Here is a 21,682-nt window from a genome sequence, read left to right on the forward strand (position 1 = left end):
TATACATAGATAGAATCTAACTATCTATCTATCTATCTAGGTCAGGGGTCGGCAACCCAACATGTTGAAAGAGCCATTTTGGATCAAAAAAACAAAAAACAAATCTGTCTGGAGCTGCAAAAAATTAAAAGTCTTATATAAGGTTTACAAAGAATGCAAAACAGGCTTTAAGTGTTTATATTAGCTATATTAGCCTATTATCAAAATGACTAAGTGTATACATAATTAGCATTCATGATTAAATGTTTATTTTCCCTGCTGTGCGTCCTGGACGGAATGACGCACCACGTGACTCTGTTGTACAATGGTGCTTTAGGTTTACCTTCCGTTACAATATTGATGTATTGTGTTTCATTGCATTGATAAAATTAAAGAAATGCAATAAAGAAATCTGATTTTTGATGTCATTTTTATTATGAAGATCGACAGGGAAAGGGTCATTTATTTCCTTTTGTAACTCGGAAAATCTGCTCCCAAATTCAGTTTGTATAACGACGATCACTCTTTGTAAATAACCACTGTAAAGTGTGTGACCGAAAAAACAACTAAACGGAACATGCTTAACATGCCCCTTATCTGTGTAACAAAAGGAGTGCAATAAAACGCAACCCGAAGTTATAACATAAAACAGCAGCCTTTTGAAAAGGTAAAGTATATAAAATTAAAATTAAATTAATGCAGTTTAAGTTTGATTTCTGTGCAAATGCCAAAAAAGGCAGTGCAATGGTAAGACATAGCAGCATTCTCTTCTCTTTTGACACGCAACCTCAGACTTAAGCAACAAAACACAATAATATCGCTAAGTGTCATTCTAAATATATACTGACAAAAATCACTAATAATTTATAAAAACAACAACTTTGTTACTAAATATATTTGCCCATGGCAGGATTGTGTTCTTACGTGTTTAATGTGGCTTCTGTTTACGGACATCACTGGACAGTTTCTCAACATCGGGCTTGTAAGATGCAACTTTAATCTTGACGTGGCAACTAATGTAGAGCCTTCCCTGAAAATGTCTTTCCACATTACAGTACTTTTCAGACTATAAATCGCTACTTTGTCCCCACGCTTTGAACCATGCGGCTTATAGCCCTGTGCGACTTATGCATGTACGTTTCCAGTTATTAAAAAAAAAATGTAGGTGAGGCTTATAGTAAGGTGTGGTCTATAGTCCGGAAAGTACCATACTCTTTTTGTTATTTGATACTTCTCGCTACAGAGCAAACATTCAGGTAATTCTTCCGCATTGGCAATGAATACAAATGATTCGGTCCAAGAATTGTAGAATCTCTCCTCGGCTATTTTTTTCTTTTCCCCTTTGCTCTCCATGGCCCACCACACACCCGTCAGTTTGTTTACAGCAGCCACCTGACTCGCACCCCGCCCAGCTGAAAGAAACGTGTCAGGCTATGACTCAAATCTTTGTTGACAGAAATGTTTAAATTTAATATTTATTCTACACATTTTTATAGCATTGGAAAACGTTAAGAATGACTGTGTCATGTTTCTCCTCCTACAGGAACCATATTAACACAAAAATATATATTTCCCACCCCCATCTTTTTTCATTTTCAAACATTTTTGAAAAAGCTCCAGAGAGCCACTAGGGCAGCGCTAAAGAGCCGCTGGTTGCAGACCCCTGATCTAGGTAGATAGATAGAGTGAGTGAGTGAGAGTGAGAAAGAGAGAGAGAGAGAGAGAGAGAACTGAACTGAACCAGGCACAGCTGTGTTGAAGACTGTGACTGTGGTGGTTTTAGACATCATGCACCTGCTCTACCACTGAGCCATGTGGTGGCTCTATGGAATATTATTTAGTAAAGTGTAAGTAAAAACAGCCATTTTTAAAAATTTTACTTTCCTGTTGCATGTTTTGTTTTCTATTAAGAATGTATTGGTTTAGTAAGAGTATCTTGAAATTAAAATATACCAGGAGTATGATTTACTTGGGGCTTTCCTGCATATACTAAATTAAAACAAATCAAATCCCATTTTGAAACTTTGTTTTGACTATTTTTTTTATAAGTATTAAAGTGTTTACTTGGTTAAAAACTTAGTAAATAAGTTATATAAGTTTAAACTTAACCAGGCGTTTTTCATACCTGGTCAAACAGCAAGGACTACTTCATGTCCACAACAATGGAAACAAAAGCACAAAATGTTCAAGACTTATTTTTGGAACGCCTTTTTTGGTGGTGCTGTGTGTGAGTAATTTAATGATACGTTTCATTGTAGTGAATTGATATTTTCTATTTCATACTCCCCTGTTTTAAAAGGTATGTTAGGTGTGTTAAGGTGTGCTGACATACTTTCATGATGCTTTGACGAATGCAAAGATGCGTTTTTGGGTTGTGGCGCCATGAAATTGGAAACACACCCAATCAGTGAGGTCATCTGTCCAGCCTATAAAGTTCAGAAGAACTCCAAATGTTTAGTATCAGAATCCAGAGGAACTCACCTGTAGGATCCACCTGAACATCACCATGAAGCTGATTGTTTCCCTAACGTTTATCTGGGCACTGTACAGTACAGGTAACATTATCTATTACATATGTCATTTTTTATTTGTTCATTAATTAGAAGCCCTCCAAATTACATTTTTCATATTTTTTCAGCTGTAATTGTTAATATTGTTGCTCAAAAAACAGACAAAAGAGTTTACAGATATTTCTTGATTTTATTAGTGTATTTGAATTTACAGAAATTGGATCCAAACAGTTATTTTTTCCACCAACAGACTAATTATCATGCAAGTCAAGGTTGTTATGTGCTGTCTAATGTTTGGAGTTTAAATTGGTTCTCTATAAATCATTGAATCCTGTGCTCTCCCTATCATCATTAATAATGCTATTCTTTTGCACTGATGAATAATAATGTTGAATTACCAATACAATTTTAGGCACTTCACTTTTTGTATGTTATTAGGTTCTTTAGATGTTATTGTTTAAAGGGGGAAAGGACGGCAGAGGGATGGCTGACAGTCATGTCTACAAAGAATTTTTTGTCCTGTTCCAATATTTTATGTATTAAATTCTGTCAATATTGCACAATGAAAATGTATTAAGGTAGTTGACTCCTTTAAACATTACATTAACTATGAAAAAATAAAAAATGAAGAGTGGTATTTAGTAAAGGCATGTAAAGCGATCCAACATCTTTATAATATTGATCAATATTGGATTCCTTACAAAATGGTATTGCATTTTTATGTTGTAGTTTTGATTTTCTCTCAAATAATATTTTGCACCTTTTTAAGAAAAAAACGCACACAAGTTTGTTGTGTTGTTTTATTGTTTCTGTTTGTCTTAATATATTATTAACGTAGTAGTTTTTTAAATTCTATGGTTGTAGCAACATAATTTGGTGAAATACCACAAAAACACTTAAATGTAGGACAAATATCAAACTTAAATAATAAAAAGTACCAGTATTGGTATCTGCAAGACGGACATGTATTTATTTGGTATGAGATTGATAGCAAAATATGAAGCATTGCATAACTCTAACACTTACAAACTACTGGCACTTTGTTGTTTGGTTTCACATTTTACCTATTAAAAATCTGCTGAAAATATGTAATGTGTAAATGTAAAGTACTGAAAAGAACCTTTTGAGTTCAAACTTTCTGAGAATTTAAAAAGTCTTTCTTCACCTGGATGCAGCTGGAGCCCTGACGTGTATGACCTGCACAGACCAGATGTGTTCAAGCACAATACCACTACCATGTAGCTCAGAGACGATGTGTATAACAGCTACCATCCGAGGTATTGTTCTGCTAATGTTTTCTTTTACTTTATGATGGAATAATGCATTGAGGTTGCTGTATTTTCTAACATCACCAAACATCTTCTTGACTCTACAGCTACTCAATCTGGAACTTCAGCAACACAGCTCTACAAAGCCTGTGCAGCGTCCTCTCTGTGTCCGGCTACAGGCACCTCGACTTTTTCAGTCAACTTGGGAACCCAAAGTGCAATTGCATCTGCTCAGTGCTGCAACACAGACACCTGCAACTCAAAGACTCTGCCTGGTAGGTTTCATCAAGAGTTAAAAAGAAAAAAATCTGGCCATCCTTTTTTCTTAAATGATTTCATGTTTTTTCTTTAATTTTTAATCAGTTTCTTCCATTATCCATTTTTATGTCAGCCCCCAGTCCTCAGCCCACTAGCTCCCTTCAATGCATTGCTTGTAACCCCACAACATCTCAGTGCACCACTCCAATAACCTGTTCAGGAGATGAGACCAACTGCTTCTCAGCAACTTGTAAGCTTTCATATTTAATAGCTTGGACAAATTGAAGACTAATCCCAATGTTATATTAACACTACATCCTAGGAAAATAGAACTATATTATATTTTAAGCAAATAATGTAACTTTACACTGTTTTACATCAACAGTGAACAATGGAAAAAACACAATTCCTGCACTGGGTTGTGCATCAGCAAACACCTGTACAGCTGCTGCAGGTCTGGGAAGTTTGCCGTTCATGCAGAGTGTTGGTTCAATCACCAGTGGACCAACCTGCTGTGCAACCGGTCTGTGCAATAATCCAAGTGCAACAACAACCACAGTTGCACCAACTACTACAACCACTACTCCAGCACCAACTGATTCAACAACTACCCCAGCACCAACTACTACAGTCACTACCTTAGCACTAACTACTACAACCACTACCCCAACACCAACTACTTCAACAACTACCCCAGCACCAACTACTACAACCACTACGCCAGCACCAACCACTACAACCACTACTCCAGCACCAACCACTACTACCACTACCCCAACACCAACTACTACAACCACTACCCTAGCACCAGCTACTTCAACCACTACCACAGCACCAACTACTACAACCACCACCCCAGCTCCAACTACTACAACCACTACCCCTGCACCAACTTCTACTACCACTACCCCAGCACCAACTACTTCAACCACTACCCCAGTACCAACTACTACAACCACTACCCCAGGACCAACTACTATAACCACTACCCTAGCACCAATTACTACAACCACTACCCCAGCACCAACTACTACTACCACTACTGTAGCACCCACTACTTCAACCACTACCCCAGCACCAACTGCTACAACCACTACCTCAGCACCAACTACTTCAACAACTACCTCAGCACCAACTACTACAACCACTACCCAATCACCAACTACTACAACCACTACCCCAGCACCAACTCCTACAACCACTACAACTACTGCATCTGCCCCAACCACTACTACCGCTACCCTATCACCAACTACTTCAACCACTACCCGAGCACCAACTTCTACAACCACTACCCCAGCACCAGCTACTACAACCACTACCCCAGCACCAACTACTTCAACCACTACCTCAGCACCAACTACTACAACCACTACCCCAGCACCAGCTACTACAACCACTACCTCAGCACCAACTACTACAACCACTACCCCAGCATCAACTACTTCAACCACTACCTCTTCATCAACTACTACAACCACTACCCCAGCACCAACTACTACAACCACTACAATAGCTCCAACTACTTCAACCACTACCCCAGTACCAACTACTACAACCACCACCCCAGCACCAACTATTACAACCACTACCCCAGCACCAACTGCTACAACCACTACTCCAGCACCAACTACTACGACCACTACCCCAGCACCAACTGCTACAACCACTACTCCAGCACCATCTACTACTACCACTACCCTAGCAACAACTACTTCCACCACTACCCCTGCACCAACTTCTACTACCACTACCCCAGCACCAACTACTACAACCACTACCTCAGCACCAGCTACTACAACCACTACCCTAGCCCCAACAACTACTACAACCACTACCCTATCAACAACTACTACAACCACTACCTTAGGTCCAACCACTACAACCACTACCTCAGCACCAACTACTACAACCACTACCTCAGCACCAGCTACTACAACCACAACCCCATCACCAACTACTACAACAACTACCCCAGCACCAACCACTACAACCACTACCCTAGCTCCAACTACTACAACCACTACCCTAGCACCAACTACTTCAACCACTACCTCAGCACCAACTACTACAACCACTACCGTAGCACCATCTACTTCAACCACTACCTCAGCACCAACTACTACAACCACTGCCCTAGCACCAACTACTTCAACCACTGCCTCAGCACCAACTACTACAACCACTACCCCAGCACCAACCACTACAACCACTACCTCAGCACCAAGTACTACAACTACTGCCCTAGCGCCAACTACTTCAACCACTACTACAACACCAACCACTACCCTAGCACCAACTACTACAACCACTACCTCAGAACAAACTACTACAACCACTACCCTATCAACAACTACTTCAACCACTACTCCAACACCAACCACTACCCTAGCACCAACTACTACAACCACTTCCCCAGCACCAACTACTGCAACCACTACCCCAGCATCAACTACTTCAACCACTACCTCTTCACCAACTACTACAACCACTACCCCAGCACCAACTACTACAACCACTACAATAGCTCCAACTACTTCAACCACTACCCCAGTACCAACTATTACAACCACTACCCCAGCACCAACCACTACTACCACTACTGTAGCACCCACTACTTCAACCACTACCCCAGCACCAACTACTACGACCACTACCCCAGCACCAACTGCTACAACCACTACTCCAGCACCAACTACTACTACCACTACCCTAGCAACAACTACTTCCACCACTACCCCTGCACCAACTTCTACTACCACTACCCCAGCACCAACTATTACAACCACTACCCCAGCACCAACCACTACTACCACTACTGTAGCACCCACTACTTCAACCACTACCCCAGCACCAACTACTACGACCACTACCCCAGCACCAACTGCTACAACCACTACTCCAGCACCAACTACTACTACCACTACCCTAGCAACAACTACTTCCACCACTGCCCCTGCACCAACTTCTACTACCACTACCCCAGCACCAACTACTACAACCACTACCTCAGCACCAGCTACTACAACCACTACCCCAGCCCCAACAACTACTACAACCACTACCCTATCAACAACTACTACAACCACTACCTTAGGTCCAACCACTACAACCACTACCTCAGCACCAACTATTACAACCACTACCTCAGCACCAGCTACTACAACCACTACCCCATCACCAACTACTACAACAACTACCCCAGCACCAACCACTACAACCACTACCCTAGCTCCAACTACTACAATCACTACCCTAGCACCAACTACTTCAACCACTACCTCAGCACCAACTACTACAACCACTACCCTAGCACCAACTACTTCAACCACTACCTCAGCACCAACTACTACAACCACTGCCCTTGCACCAACTACTACAACCACTACCTCAGCACCAACTACTACAACCACTGCCCTAGCACCAACTACTTCAACCACTACTCCAACACCAACCACTACCCTAGCACCAACTACTTCAACCACTACCCCAGTACCAACTACTACAACCACCACCCCAGCACCAACTATTACAACCACTACCCCAGCACCAACCACTACTACCACTACCCTAGCACCAACTACTTCAACCACTACCTCAGCACCAACTACTACAACCACTACCCTAGCACCAACTACTTCAACCACTACCTCAGCACCAACTACTACAACCACTGCCCTTGCACCAACTACTACAACCACTACCTCAGCACCAACTACTACAACCACTACCCTATCACCAACTACTTCAACCACTACTCCAACACCAACCACTACCCTAGCAACAACTACTTCCACCACTACCCCTGCACCAACTTCTACAACCACTACCCCAGCACCAACTACTTCAACCACTACCCCAGTACCAACTACTACAACCACTACCCCAGCACCAACTACTACAACCACTACAATAGCACCAACTACTTCAACCACTACCCCAGCACCAACTACTACTACCACTACAATAGCACCAACTACTTCCACCACTACCCCAGTACCAACTACTACAACAACCACCCCAGCACCAACTATTACAACCACTACCCCAGCACCAACTACTACTACCACTACTGTAGCACCCACTACTTCAACCACTACCCCAGCACCAACTACTACGACCACTACCCCAGCACCAACTGCTACAACCACTACTCCAGCACCAACTACTACTACCACTACCCTAGCAACAACTACTTCCACCACTACCCCTGCACCAACTTCTACTACCACTACCCCAGCACCAACTACTTCAACCACTACCCCAGTACCAACTACTACAACCACTACCCCAGCACCAACTACTACAACCACTACAATAGCACCAACTACTTCCACCACTACCCCAGTACCAACTACTACAACCACTACCCCAGCACCAACTACTACAACCACTGCAATAGCACCAACTACTTCCACCACTACCCCAGTACCAACTACTACAACCACCACCCCAGCTCCATCTACTACAACCACTACCCCTGCACCAACTTCTACTATCACTACCCCAGCACCAACTACTTCAACCACTACCCCAGTACCAACTACTACAACCACTACCCCAGGACCAACTACTACAACCACTACCCTAGCACCAACTACTACAACCACTACCCCAGCACCAACTACTACAACCACTACCCCAGCATCAACTACTTCAACCACTACCTCTTCACCAACTACTACAACCATTACCCCAGCACCAACTACTACAACCACTACTCTAGCACCAACTACTTCAACAACTACCTCAACACCAACTACTACAACCACTACCCTAGCATCAACTACTTCAACCACAACCTCAGCACCAACTACTACAACCACTACTCCAGCACCAACCACTACTACCACTACCCTAGCTCCAACTACTACAACCACTACCCTAGCACCAACTACTTCAACCACAACCTCAGCACCAACTACTACAACCACTGCCCTAGCACCAACTACTTCAACCACTACCTCAGCACCAACTACCACAACCACTACCCCAGCACCAACTACTACAACCACTACCTCAGCACCAACTACTACAACCACTACCCTATCACCAACTACTTCAACCACTACTCCAACACCAACCACTACCCTAGCACCAACTACTACAACCACTACCCCAGCACCAACTACTACAACCACTACCCCAGCATCAACTACTACAACCACTACCTCTTCACCAACTACTACAACCACTACCCCAGCACCAACTACTACAACCACTACAATAGCTCCAACTACTTCAACCACTACCCCAGTACCAACTACTACAACCACCACCCCAGCACCAACTATTACAACCACTACCCCAGCACCAACCACTACTACCACTACCCTAGCACCAACTACTACAACCACTACCCCAGCACCAACTACTACAACCACTACCCCAGCATCAACTACTTCAACCACTACCTCTTCACCAACTACTACAACCACTACCCCAGCACCAACTACTACAACCACTACAATAGCTCCAACTACTTCAACCACTACCCCAGTACCAACTACTACAACCACCACCCCAGCACCAACTATTACAACCACTACTGTAGCACCCACTACTTCAACCACTACCCCAGCACCAACTACTACGACCACTACCCCAGCACCAACTGCTACAACCACTACTCCAGCACCAACTACTACTACCACTACCCTAGCAACAACTACTTCCACCACTACCCCTGCACCAACTTCTACAACCACTACCCCAGCACCAACTACTTCAACCACTACCCCAGTACCAACTACTACAACCACTACCCCAGCACCAACTACTACAACCACTACAATAGCACCAACTACTTCAACCACTACCCCAGCACCAACTACTACTACCACTACAATAGCACCAACTACTTCCACCACTACCCCAGTACCAACTACTACAACAACCACCCCAGCACCAACTATTACAACCACTACCCCAGCACCAACTACTACTACCACTACTGTAGCACCCACTACTTCAACCACTACCCCAGCACAAACTACTACGACCACTACCCCAGCACCAACTGCTACAACCACTACTCCAGCACCAACTACTACTACCACTACCCTAGCAACAACTACTTCCACCACTACCCCTGCACCAACTTCTACTACCACTACCCCAGCACCAACTACTTCAACCACTACCCCAGTACCAACTACTACAACCACTACCCCAGCACCAACTACTACAACCACTACAATAGCACCAACTACTTCCACCACTACCCCAGTACCAACTACTACTACAACCACCACCCCAGCTCCATCTACTACAACCACTACCCCTGCACCAACTTCTACTACCACTACCCCAGCACCAACTACTTCAACCACTACCCCAGTACCAACTACTACAACCACTACCCCAGCACCAACTACTACTACCACTACAATAGCACCAACTACTTCCACCACTACCCCAGTACCAACTACTACAACAACCACCCCAGCACCAACTATTACAACCACTACCCCAGCACCAACTACTACTACCACTACTGTAGCACCCACTACTTCAACCACTACCCCAGCACAAACTACTACGACCACTACCCCAGCACCAACTGCTACAACCACTACTCCAGCACCAACTACTACTACCACTACCCTAGCAACAACTACTTCCACCACTACCCCTGCACCAACTTCTACTACCACTACCCCAGCACCAACTACTTCAACCACTACCCCAGTACCAACTACTACAACCACTACCCCAGCACCAACTACTACAACCACTACAATAGCACCAACTACTTCCACCACTACCCCAGTACCAACTACTACTACAACCACCACCCCAGCTCCATCTACTACAACCACTACCCCTGCACCAACTTCTACTACCACTACCCCAGCACCAACTACTTCAACCACTACCCCAGTACCAACTACTACAACCACTACCCCAGCACCAACTACTACAACCACTACAATAGCACCAACTACTTCCACCACTACCCCAGTACCAACTACTACAACCACCACCCCAGCTCCATCTACTACAACCACTACCCCTGCACCAACTTCTACTATCACTACCCCAGCACCAACTACTTCAACCACTACCCCAGTACCAACTACTACAACCACTACCCCAGGACCAACTACGACAACCACTACCCTAGCACCAACTACTACAACCACTACCCCAGCACCAACTACTACTACCACTACTGTAGCACCCACTACTTCAACCACTACCCCAGCACCAACTGCTACAGCCACTACCTCAGCACCAACTACTTCAACAACTACCTCAGCACCAACTACTACAACCACTACCCCATCACCAACTACTATAACCACTACCCCAGCACCAACTACTTCCACCACTACCCTGGCACCAACTACTACAACCACTACCCCAGCACCAACTCCTACAACCAGTACAACTACTGCATCTGCCCCAACCACTACTACCACTACCCCAGCACCAACCTCTACTACCACTACCCTATCACCAACTACTACAACCACTACCCCAGCACCAGCTGCTACAACCACTACCCCAGCACCAACTACTACAACCACTACCTCAGCACCAGCTACTACAACCACTACCCCAGCCCCAACTACTTCAACCACTACCCCAACACCAACTACTACAACCACTACCCCAGCACCAACTACTACAACCACTACAATAGCACCAACTACTTCCACCACTACCCCAGTACCAACTACTACTACAACCACCACCCCAGCTCCATCTACTACAACCACTACCCCTGCACCAACTTCTACTACCACTACCCCAGCACCAACTACTTCAACCACTACCCCAGTACCAACTACTACAACCACTACCCCAGCACCAACTACTACTACCACTACCCTAGCAACAACTACTTCCACCACTACCCCTGCACCAACTTCTACTACCACTACCCCAGCACCAACTACTTCAACCACTACCCCAGTACCAACTACTACAACCACTACCCCAGCACCAACTACTACAACCACTACAATAGCACCAACTACTTCCACCACTACCCCAGTACCAACTACTACAACCACTACCCCAGCACCAACTACTACAACCACTACAATAGCACCAACTACTTCCACCACTACCCCAGTACCAACTACTACAACCACCACCCCAGCTCCATCTACTACAACCACTACCCCTGCACCAACTTCTACTATCACTACCCCAGCACCAACTACTTCAACCACTACCCCAGTACCAACTACTACAACCACTACCCCAGGACCAACTACTACAACCACTACCCTAGCACCAACTACTACATCCACTACCCCAGCACCAACTACTACAACCACTACCCCAGCATCAACTACTTCAACCACTACCTCTTCACCAACTACTACAACCATTACCCCAGCACCAACTACTACAACCACTACTCTAGCACCAACTACTTCAACAACTACCTCAACACCAACTACTACAACCACTACCCTAGCATCAACTACTTCAACCACAACCTCAGCACCAACTACTACAACCACTACTCCAGCACCAACCACTACTACCACTACCCTAGCTCCAACTACTACAACCACTACCCTAGCACCAACTACTTCAACCACAACCTCAGCACCAACTACTACAACCACTGCCCTAGCACCAACTACTTCAACCACTACCTCAGCACCAACTACCACAACCACTACCCCAGCACCAACTACTACAACCACTACCTCAGCACCAACTACTACAACCACTACCCTATCACCAACTACTTCAACCACTACTCCAACACCAACCACTACCCTAGCACCAACTACTACAACCACTACCCCAGCACCAACTACTACAACCACTACCCCAGCATCAACTACTACAACCACTACCTCTTCACCAACTACTACAACCACTACCCCAGCACCAACTACTACAACCACTACAATAGCTCCAACTACTTCAACCACTACCCCAGTACCAACTACTACAACCACCACCCCAGCACCAACTATTACAACCACTACCCCAGCACCAACCACTACTACCACTACCCTAGCACCAACTACTACAACCACTACCCCAGCACCAACTACTACAACCACTACCCCAGCATCAACTACTTCAACCACTACCTCTTCACCAACTACTACAACCACTACCCCAGCACCAACTACTACAACCACTACAATAGCTCCAACTACTTCAACCACTACCCCAGTACCAACTACTACAACCACCACCCCAGCACCAACTATTACAACCACTACTGTAGCACCCACTACTTCAACCACTACCCCAGCACCAACTACTACGACCACTACCCCAGCACCAACTGCTACAACCACTACTCCAGCACCAACTACTACTACCACTACCCTAGCAACAACTACTTCCACCACTACCCCTGCACCAACTTCTACAACCACTACCCCAGCACCAACTACTTCAACCACTACCCCAGTACCAACTACTACAACCACTACCCCAGCACCAATTACTACAACCACTACAATAGCACCAACTACTTCAACCACTACCCCAGCACCAACTACTACTACCACTACAATAGCACCAACTACTTCCACCACTACCCCAGTACCAACTACTACAACAACCACCCCAGCACCAACTATTACAACCACTACCCCAGCACCAACTACTACTACCACTACTGTAGCACCCACTACTTCAACCACTACCCCAGCACAAACTACTACGACCACTACCCCAGCACCAACTGCTACAACCACTACTCCAGCACCAACTACTACTACCACTACCCTAGCAACAACTACTTCCACCACTACCCCTGCACCAACTTCTACTACCACTACCCCAGCACCAACTACTTCAACCACTACCCCAGTACCAACTACTACAACCACTACCCCAGCACCAACTACTACAACCACTACAATAGCACCAACTACTTCCACCACTACCCCAGTACCAACTACTACTACAACCACCACCCCAGCTCCATCTACTACAACCACTACCCCTGCACCAACTTCTACTACCACTACCCCAGCACCAACTACTTCAACCACTACCCCAGTACCAACTACTACAACCACTACCCCAGCACCAACTACTACAACCACTACAATAGCACCAACTACTTCCACCACTACCCCAGTACCAACTACTACAACCACCACCCCAGCTCCATCTACTACAACCACTACCCCTGCACCAACTTCTACTATCACTACCCCAGCACCAACTACTTCAACCACTACCCCAGTACCAACTACTACAACCACTACCCCAGGACCAACTACGACAACCACTACCCTAGCACCAACTACTACAACCACTACCCCAGCACCAACTGCTACTACCACTACTGTAGCACCCACTACTTCAACCACTACCCCAGCACCAACTGCTACAACCACTACCTCAGCACCAACTACTTCAACAACTACCTCAGCACCAACTACTACAACCACTACCCCATCACCAACTACTATAACCACTACCCCAGCACCAACTACTTCCACCACTACCCTGGCACCAACTACTACAACCACTACCCCAGCACCAACTCCTACAACCAGTACAACTACTGCATCTGCCCCAACCACTACTACCACTACCCCAGCACCAACCTCTACTACCACTACCCTATCACCAACTACTACAACCACTACCCCAGCACCAGCTGCTACAACCACTACCCCAGCACCAACTACTACAACCACTACCTCAGCACCAGCTACTACAACCACTACCCCAGCCCCAACTACTTCAACCACTACCCCAACACCAACTACTACAACCACTACCCCAGCACCAACTAGTACTACCACTACCCCATCACCAACTACTACAACCACTACCCCAGCTCCAACTACTTCCACCACTACATCTACTACATCTGCCCCAACCACTACTACCACTACCCCAGCACCAACCTCTACTACCACTACCCTATCACCAACTACTTCAACCACTACCCCAGCACCAACTACTACAACCACTACCCTAGCACAAGCTACTACCACTACTACAACCACACAAGTCAGTGCAACTACTGCAACCACTGCATCTGCAACTGTTGCAGCCACCACCACATCAACCACCAGTGATGCATCTAGCTTCAGACTTGGTCTTCTCCACCTGATACTTGGATTTTTCATCTTTATCGTTTAGCAACTTCAAGAGAAATCATTGTTGTCTTATTTGAACTGAAGTAGAAAAAATGTAAAGCCAATGTTTTTCGAAGACTTGCTATTTACCACTGTAGAAAATTAAACAAGCGTTTTAACTTTATTTAACATTTAAATTACTATTTAATAAAACAATCAAATTTAATATATATTATATTACATAAATAATTTCTTTGTGAACTATTTAATTTTCTTTTTGTGTCATTGGTTTCTTTTACAATAAAAATTCCTAAAAATATTTAAAGTATTGAATTTTTAATGAAATTTTCATTTTAAGTATATTCCATTTTTTTCGTATTGAAAACTTTGCATGTGAAAATGTACTTCTACTTGAATTAGATAAGATTTTATGCTATTTATCAATTATGTTGGGTACTTTCATTTCATTTGGTTCAGTTAATTTAAAACCATCCAGTCAACAAACCCCTGACCCAAAATATACAAATCATACAGTATAAAGGTAGATTTAAAGGTGCTACTTATCGCTAACAGCTACTGATCTTAGGCAGGAGTTTGTTCCCTACATCCAGTGGATGGTGCAGGTTACTACAATCGATAGTAGCCACACAGGCACACCCAATACAAACAACAAATGCACCCAGTGCTACACTTTCATTCTATTGGCTGAGAGGTTGCCAGGCGACTGCCAAAAGGTGTTTTCAAAAGCAAGCAGAGTCTGAGCAGAGACTAAGTGTGAGCGCAAGGAGAAGTTTTGAGTACAAGTGTCACAAATGTTGAGCAGAAAGACGTGAAGTCCTGCTTTCAAAATGAAAATGTAAGCAGAAGTGTTAAAAGTTTTGAGAACAAAAGACATGAAATCCTGTTTTCAGACTGAAAATGTGTGCTCTTGGATTATGGCAGAAAAATTCCCCCATAGGTGCCCTCCATGGATAATAATCGGGAAAAGACTGATGAAGACGCCTGTTAAATATTATTAAAATGCACAGATCAGTTGTTAGTACAACTTGCTTTAAATAAAGCAAGATGTGTGCTTCTACTGTTTCACTGTTGAGGCAGTGAAACAGAAGCTACAGTATAAACAGTAGTCTTCTAAAACACATTTATTTATTATTAAACATATGTGTACACCAGAATAAAACAGATTAGAAAACTCTCTAAAGGAGAAAAGCAAATATAGAGGCTCACAGGCCACATCGGGGCCACCATAAATATATATGTGGCTCCATAGACTCTAGAAGGACACATAAAACATTAAAATCATATTTGTGTGCTTAAATATTATTTTATCCATAAAAATAAATACATTTAATTTACATTGCACCAAATTACTTCAATATGAAAATATTGCAGCATAAATACACATCAGTAAGATTTTTTCATTAATTAATGAAGGATTTCTTCATTATTTAATTGAATGCAGAAACAGCTATTTATTATTTTTTATTTTCACAATTAATATTATCAATATGTTTACACTTGATCTTGATGTAGCCCGAAGTGAAAATAGGTTTGACTCCTCTGCTTTAGAAAATGACTAAAGCATTTGGTCTTTATATAAAATGAAGACCAAAAAGAGAAAGATATTTGTGGGATGTCTGTTTTTGCTTTTTTGGATTACATGACTTAATTATATTGTTTTTGTGAACTGTTCTAACCATTCAAATGCTGACGTGCCTAAAAGGGTGTGTTAAGGTGTGTTTAGGTGTGAGAGAACAGAAACAAAATAATAAAGTGAATTTTTCATGCGAACATGGCCAGCCAGCAAGGTCACCTTTACTGAATACAAACTTTAGTACTACTGCTGCTTTTAAGAAGTGGGAGAAGGAAATTAATCTACAGGATCAACGAGATCATCATGATGAAGCTAATATTTGTACTGAGTCTCTTCTGGGCGCTCTATAGTACAGGTAAACACTCTTCAACAAATGGCGTTGGTAGTTTTCAGCCGTTTTCTTACATAATGTAAATTATGTTGAGATGTTGAACATTATTTGTGAGAATGTTTAACAATTAAAATTTTGAAGATTGATATGTAGATGTTAAAACTTCTGCTCATTTTTTGTGTGTTTGAGTTTGTAAGAGACGAATTATCGGTAGCATACAGAATAAGAGCTGTTTATTTTATTTTGTGGTTGCAGCTGGAGCCCTGACGTGTATGACCTGCACAGACCAGACGTGTTCAAGCACAATACCACTAACATGTAGCTCAGAGACGATGTGTATAACAGCTACCATCCGAGGTATTGTTCTGCTAATGTTTTCTTTTACTTTATGATGGAATAATGCATTGAGGTTGCTGTATTTTCTAACACCACCAAACATCTCCTTGACTCTACAGCTACTCAATCTGGAACTTCAGTAACAGCTCTACAAAGCCTGTGCAGCGTCCTCTCTGTGTCCGGCTGCAGGCACCTCGACTTTTTCAGTCAACTTGGGAACCCAAAGTATATCTTTGGGTTCCCAAAGATGTACTTTGGGTTCCCATTTGCATCTGCTCAGTGCTGCAACACAGGAAACTGCAACTCACAGATTCTGCCTGGTAGGTTTCATCAAGAGTTAAAAAGAAGATCTGATTCTCCTTTTTTGCTGATATTTAATCAGTTTCTCTTCCACTGTCTTTCTTTGATTCAGCCCCCAGTTCTCAGCCCACTAACTCCCTTCAATGCATTGCTTGTAACCCCACAACTTCTCAGTGCATCACTCCAATAACCTGTTCAGGAGATGAGACCAACTGCTTCTCAGCAACTTGTAAGTTTAACAAAATACTGACTAATCCTTAGTACACTTTTCTTAATATCAGTGAGAGGAAATATTAATGCTTAATCTGTACTGTATGCTAGACAGTTAGAAGTTGATTATTAAAAACAATTTATTCACTTAACAGACAAAGTGGCACTGAGCTTCGTTTATATTGCCCTAATAAAGAATTAATGTAACTGTATCCTGCTTTTAACATCAACAGTGAAAAATGGAACAAACACAATTCCTGCACTGGGTTGTGCATCACCAAACAACTGTACAGCTGCTTCAGGTCTGGGAAGTTTGCCGTTCATGCAGAGTGTTGGTTCAATCACCAGTGGACCAACCTGCTGTGCAACCGATCTGTGCAATAATCCAAGTACAACCACCACCACAGTTGCACCAGCTACTACAACCAGAACAACTGCTGCAGCAGCAACAACTTCAACAATATCTCTGACCATCACATCCACAAGAGGTGACAAATTAAAAGTCTGAAAACAGAAAGGAATATTACAAAAGAAGAGTGCATTATTAAATTTTATAAAAGTTTTGTGTTTAAAAATTTTAACTCAGAAATCAGATATTGTGCCTTTCAACTATCTTAGAGCATCATCAAAACATGTAAAACAGATATTTTTCACTTCAGTACTTAATTCTAATTCCAGCCGGAACTCTGCAGTGTCTGACCTGCACAGATGCGACATGTTCAAGCACAGTTTCGGTGACATGCAGCTCAGTAACGATGTGTATAACAGCTTCCGTCTTAGGTATCACTCTCTTCATGTTGACTTTTACTTCATAACTAAATTCAGGTCAGGTGGTGTGAGGTCTGATTTGTTTTCTAACAAGAACCAAATGCTCTTTGACTTTGTAGCTTCTTCATCTGGAGCAACACAACGACAAATCTACAAAGGCTGCTTCCTCTCTGTGTCCAAGAACACCCCGTCAGACATTTTCAGTCATCCTGGGCTTCCAAAGTGGTGTAGCCTCTGCTGAGTGTTGCAACACCAACGACTGTAACTCACAGACTCTGACTTGTAAGTTTCATTACAGAAAAAAAATATAAAAAAGAATTCTGAAATCTTCATGACTGTAGGTTTCTGGGTTTTGTTTTTGCTGTTCATTTTATTTATAAATTGTGTTTTTGTTTACTCTTTAATTTATTCTTCTTGATTATTTGTTGTCATTAATTTCTTGTTAGATCTTTCTCATTTTTATGTGTTTTCATTTTAATTTCAGTCGCTCATAGTGTTTCTATTCGTCTTGTTACTCTAGGTTTAGGTGTTTTTTTTGTCTGAATCTACATCTATCATTCTCTAGTGATTCTAGTTGTTATTTCTTTGTTTCATCCCTCTAGTTATTCTAGCTCTGTGTTCCTTAGTTCATATTTTCAGATCAGCCTTGTTTCTGTTTGGTTCTTTGTTTCCCCTTCATGTCTTTGTCTCTTTCTAGTTAATCATGTTTTGTTTAGTCTTAATGTTTTTTCAGTATTAGAATTATTTCCTTCTCCCTTGTGTTTCCTCCCACCTAAGTGAAGTTGCCCCCTCACCTTCTTCAAATCAGACAAAATTGGTGTCAAGCATTTGTGCTATGTTTATGCAGCAATATTTTTTGTTTGTGCTACTATAATTTTAAAGATATTAAGAAATGTTTCCAGAGGTCATGAAAGGTCAACCAGCCCCCTCTTCCACCTTCTTCAAATTAGACAAAATTGGTGTCCAGCAACTCGACTACGTTTGTGCTGGTTTATGCAGCAAGATGTTTTGTCCGTGCTGCTTTGGTTTTTAAAAATATTAATGAAAGTTTAAAGGTCAAAACATCAACCAGCCCCCCAAATTTTACCAAACCAAAATGACCTTTAAACTTTCATTAATATCTTCAAAGCCAAAGCAGCACAAACAAAAAAATTTGCTGCACAAACCAGCAAAAATGTAGCAGTTCTTCAAAGTGCTACGTTTGACACCAATTTTGTCTGATTTGAAGAAGATGGGGGGAGCTGGTTGACCTTTCATAATCTCTGGAAACATTTCTTAATATCTTTAAAATGACAATGGTGCAAACAAAAATTTTTGCTGCACAAACTTTTGACACCAATTTTGTCTGATTTGAAGAAGATGGGGAAGGGGTGCAACTTCACTCAGGTTTTCCTCCCTCACTCTTTTGTGTTTCTCTGTATATCTTCCTAGCTTCCTATGCCACCTTCTGCCCGCCCCTCAGCCTGACTCCTGCTCCAAAAATTCATACCTACAATCAGTTACCTCATTTAGCCATTGTTTCCACTTTCTACCTCCAGACATATTTGATTTCAGGAGGAGTGGAGGAGCTCCTCCACTTCAGTCACAATTCGCCAGTCTGTCTCGTGACATTCACGCCATTTTCTCCTCGTCATTTTCTTCCTTTCTGCCTACTTGCTGTGCCTCTGATTTGAACTTGTTTTGGATTTTTTGAACTTGTTTTGGATTTTTGTGTGTGGGGGTGGAGGGTGCGTGGGGTTGTGTGTTACCCTTGTGTTACCAGTTTTGTAAAATCATCTACTGTATTTTACGTTGTTTTTGCCTGCTGCATTTGAGTCTGATTTTAACTAACCATGACATAAGCTATTGTTGTGTTTTGTCCCATCATGCTGTTATTGACAGTACCTGGTTCTGAGTATCTAAATGGCCTGAAGTGTGTTGCTTGTGACCTCAGCCCTTCTCAGTGCAACACTCCAACAGCATATTCAGAAGATGGGGGCAACTGCTTGCCAACAGCTGGTGAGTTTCCAGCCTTAATATTTCAACATTTCCTCTTTAACTTATGCTAAACATATTAATTTTCATAACTTTTTATACATTGTGCCAAATATAATTTTAAACATTAGAAATGCAGTAATGTCTAAATGTAATTTACATTTGAAGGCATCTGCTAAAAAAGACTAAAGAATCAAATAGGTTAAAATCCTAAAAATAGGGTGTGATCAATTATCTCATTTGTTTAAAGACTGTATTGAATTTCCTATCTATGTACTGTAAGTAGTTTAGGTTAACGAGGGACAGGAACCTGCCCAAAGGACTAGTAGGACCACCCGCGACTGCTCATGTTAAAGTAAATGGAACACCATGCACTGCTCTCTTGGACAGTGGCTCTCAGGTCACAATAATTTTTGACAGCTGGTATGTCGAACACTTCTCACATGTTCCTTTACATCCAGTGTCAGGTTTAGCCATCTGGGGTTTAAGTGAATCTGAGAGCAGTTACCCATATAAAGGCTAAATTTAAGTAGACTTGGAGTTTTTAGAGAAGACATCACACAAAGATTGTAGTGACATCATACCCTAGCTTCATCAGGCCTGCAACGAATACTTGAACTGGTACCGGACAGTATGTGGGTGTGTGTGTGAGAGTATGGGCCCATGTGTGATATTGTGTTTAGAACTGTAAATTTTCGGTAAATGTACGGAGTTCTGTTAGTGACAACATTGGAATTCTGGTTATAGTAAAACAGCACTTAAAAGTAAGGGTTTTTCTTTAAAAAACACAAAGGTCAAGTGAGTTTTATTTTGGGAAACATTTAGTGTGAGGAATTGATGACCTTGCTCTATGTTTAAGTTTTTTTGATTATTTTGAGGTATTGGGGAGCTAAGGTTTAATTTTTCCAAGTTCTTATTAAAAGAAACTGTTCAGGTAGCTGGTTGTCTGGAGTTATTTATGTTACAACAAAGGAGTATATGGCAATTGGACGAGTAAGGAATTACTCAATATAGGTAAACCTGCGTGGTATCTATCAGAATTTAACGAACCCAAATAGCCACCTCACCAGTGCGTTTAAGTTCTTGTCCCAGTTACTAGCGGACAGAGCAGTGGGGTGCTACAT

General features: G+C 42.6%; 1 protein-coding gene and 2 long non-coding RNA genes across 3 annotated transcripts; all 3 read left to right on the forward strand.

Annotated features, from left to right (window-relative positions):
- The first annotated feature begins 1,080 nt into the window (after positions 1-1,080).
- Positions 1,081-15,045, forward strand: LOC116728791 (GATA zinc finger domain-containing protein 14-like). The gene is made up of 20 exons (XM_032577110.1): positions 1,081-1,112; positions 4,632-4,927; positions 5,037-5,059; positions 5,532-5,557; positions 6,075-6,242; positions 8,715-9,010; positions 9,219-9,271; positions 10,218-10,243; positions 10,383-10,678; positions 10,734-10,786; positions 10,953-10,978; positions 11,115-11,402; positions 12,369-12,664; positions 12,873-12,925; positions 13,143-13,168; positions 13,494-13,789; positions 13,845-13,897; positions 14,064-14,089; positions 14,226-14,513; positions 14,802-15,045. Exons 1-20 carry the CDS (start codon positions 1,081-1,083, stop codon positions 15,043-15,045), a joined length of 2,865 nt encoding a protein of 954 aa, XP_032433001.1.
- Positions 15,046-16,848: 1,803 nt separating this feature from the next.
- Positions 16,849-17,533, forward strand: LOC116727877 (uncharacterized). The gene is made up of 3 exons (XR_004340885.1): positions 16,849-16,994; positions 17,226-17,327; positions 17,426-17,533. It is a non-coding gene; the product is annotated as an uncharacterized LOC116727877 (long non-coding RNA).
- Positions 17,534-17,702: 169 nt separating this feature from the next.
- On the forward strand, positions 17,703-21,111 carry LOC116727876 (uncharacterized). Its single transcript, XR_004340884.1, has 5 exons — positions 17,703-17,835; positions 18,050-18,304; positions 18,495-18,596; positions 18,704-18,866; positions 20,466-21,111. It is a non-coding gene; the product is annotated as an uncharacterized LOC116727876 (long non-coding RNA).
- Positions 21,112-21,682: the final 571 nt, after the last annotated feature.

The sequence above is a fragment of the Xiphophorus hellerii genome, chromosome 11 (assembly GCF_003331165.1).
Source record: "Xiphophorus hellerii strain 12219 chromosome 11, Xiphophorus_hellerii-4.1, whole genome shotgun sequence".
Taxonomy (NCBI): domain Eukaryota; kingdom Metazoa; phylum Chordata; class Actinopteri; order Cyprinodontiformes; family Poeciliidae; genus Xiphophorus; species Xiphophorus hellerii.

What these genes read in the sequence shown, in the direction of transcription:
- LOC116728791 (XM_032577110.1), top strand. Translation starts at nt 1,081, where the DNA reads ATGCGGCTTATAGCCCTGTGCGACTTATGCAT. An exon ending in AGCACCAACTCCTACAACCA is followed by an intron (nt 11,403 to 12,368) that starts GTACAACTACTG and finishes CCATTACCCCAG; the next exon opens with CACCAACTACTACAACCACT. An exon ending in AGCACCAACTCCTACAACCA is followed by an intron (nt 14,514 to 14,801) that starts GTACAACTACTG and finishes CCACTACCCCAG; the next exon opens with CTCCAACTACTTCCACCACT.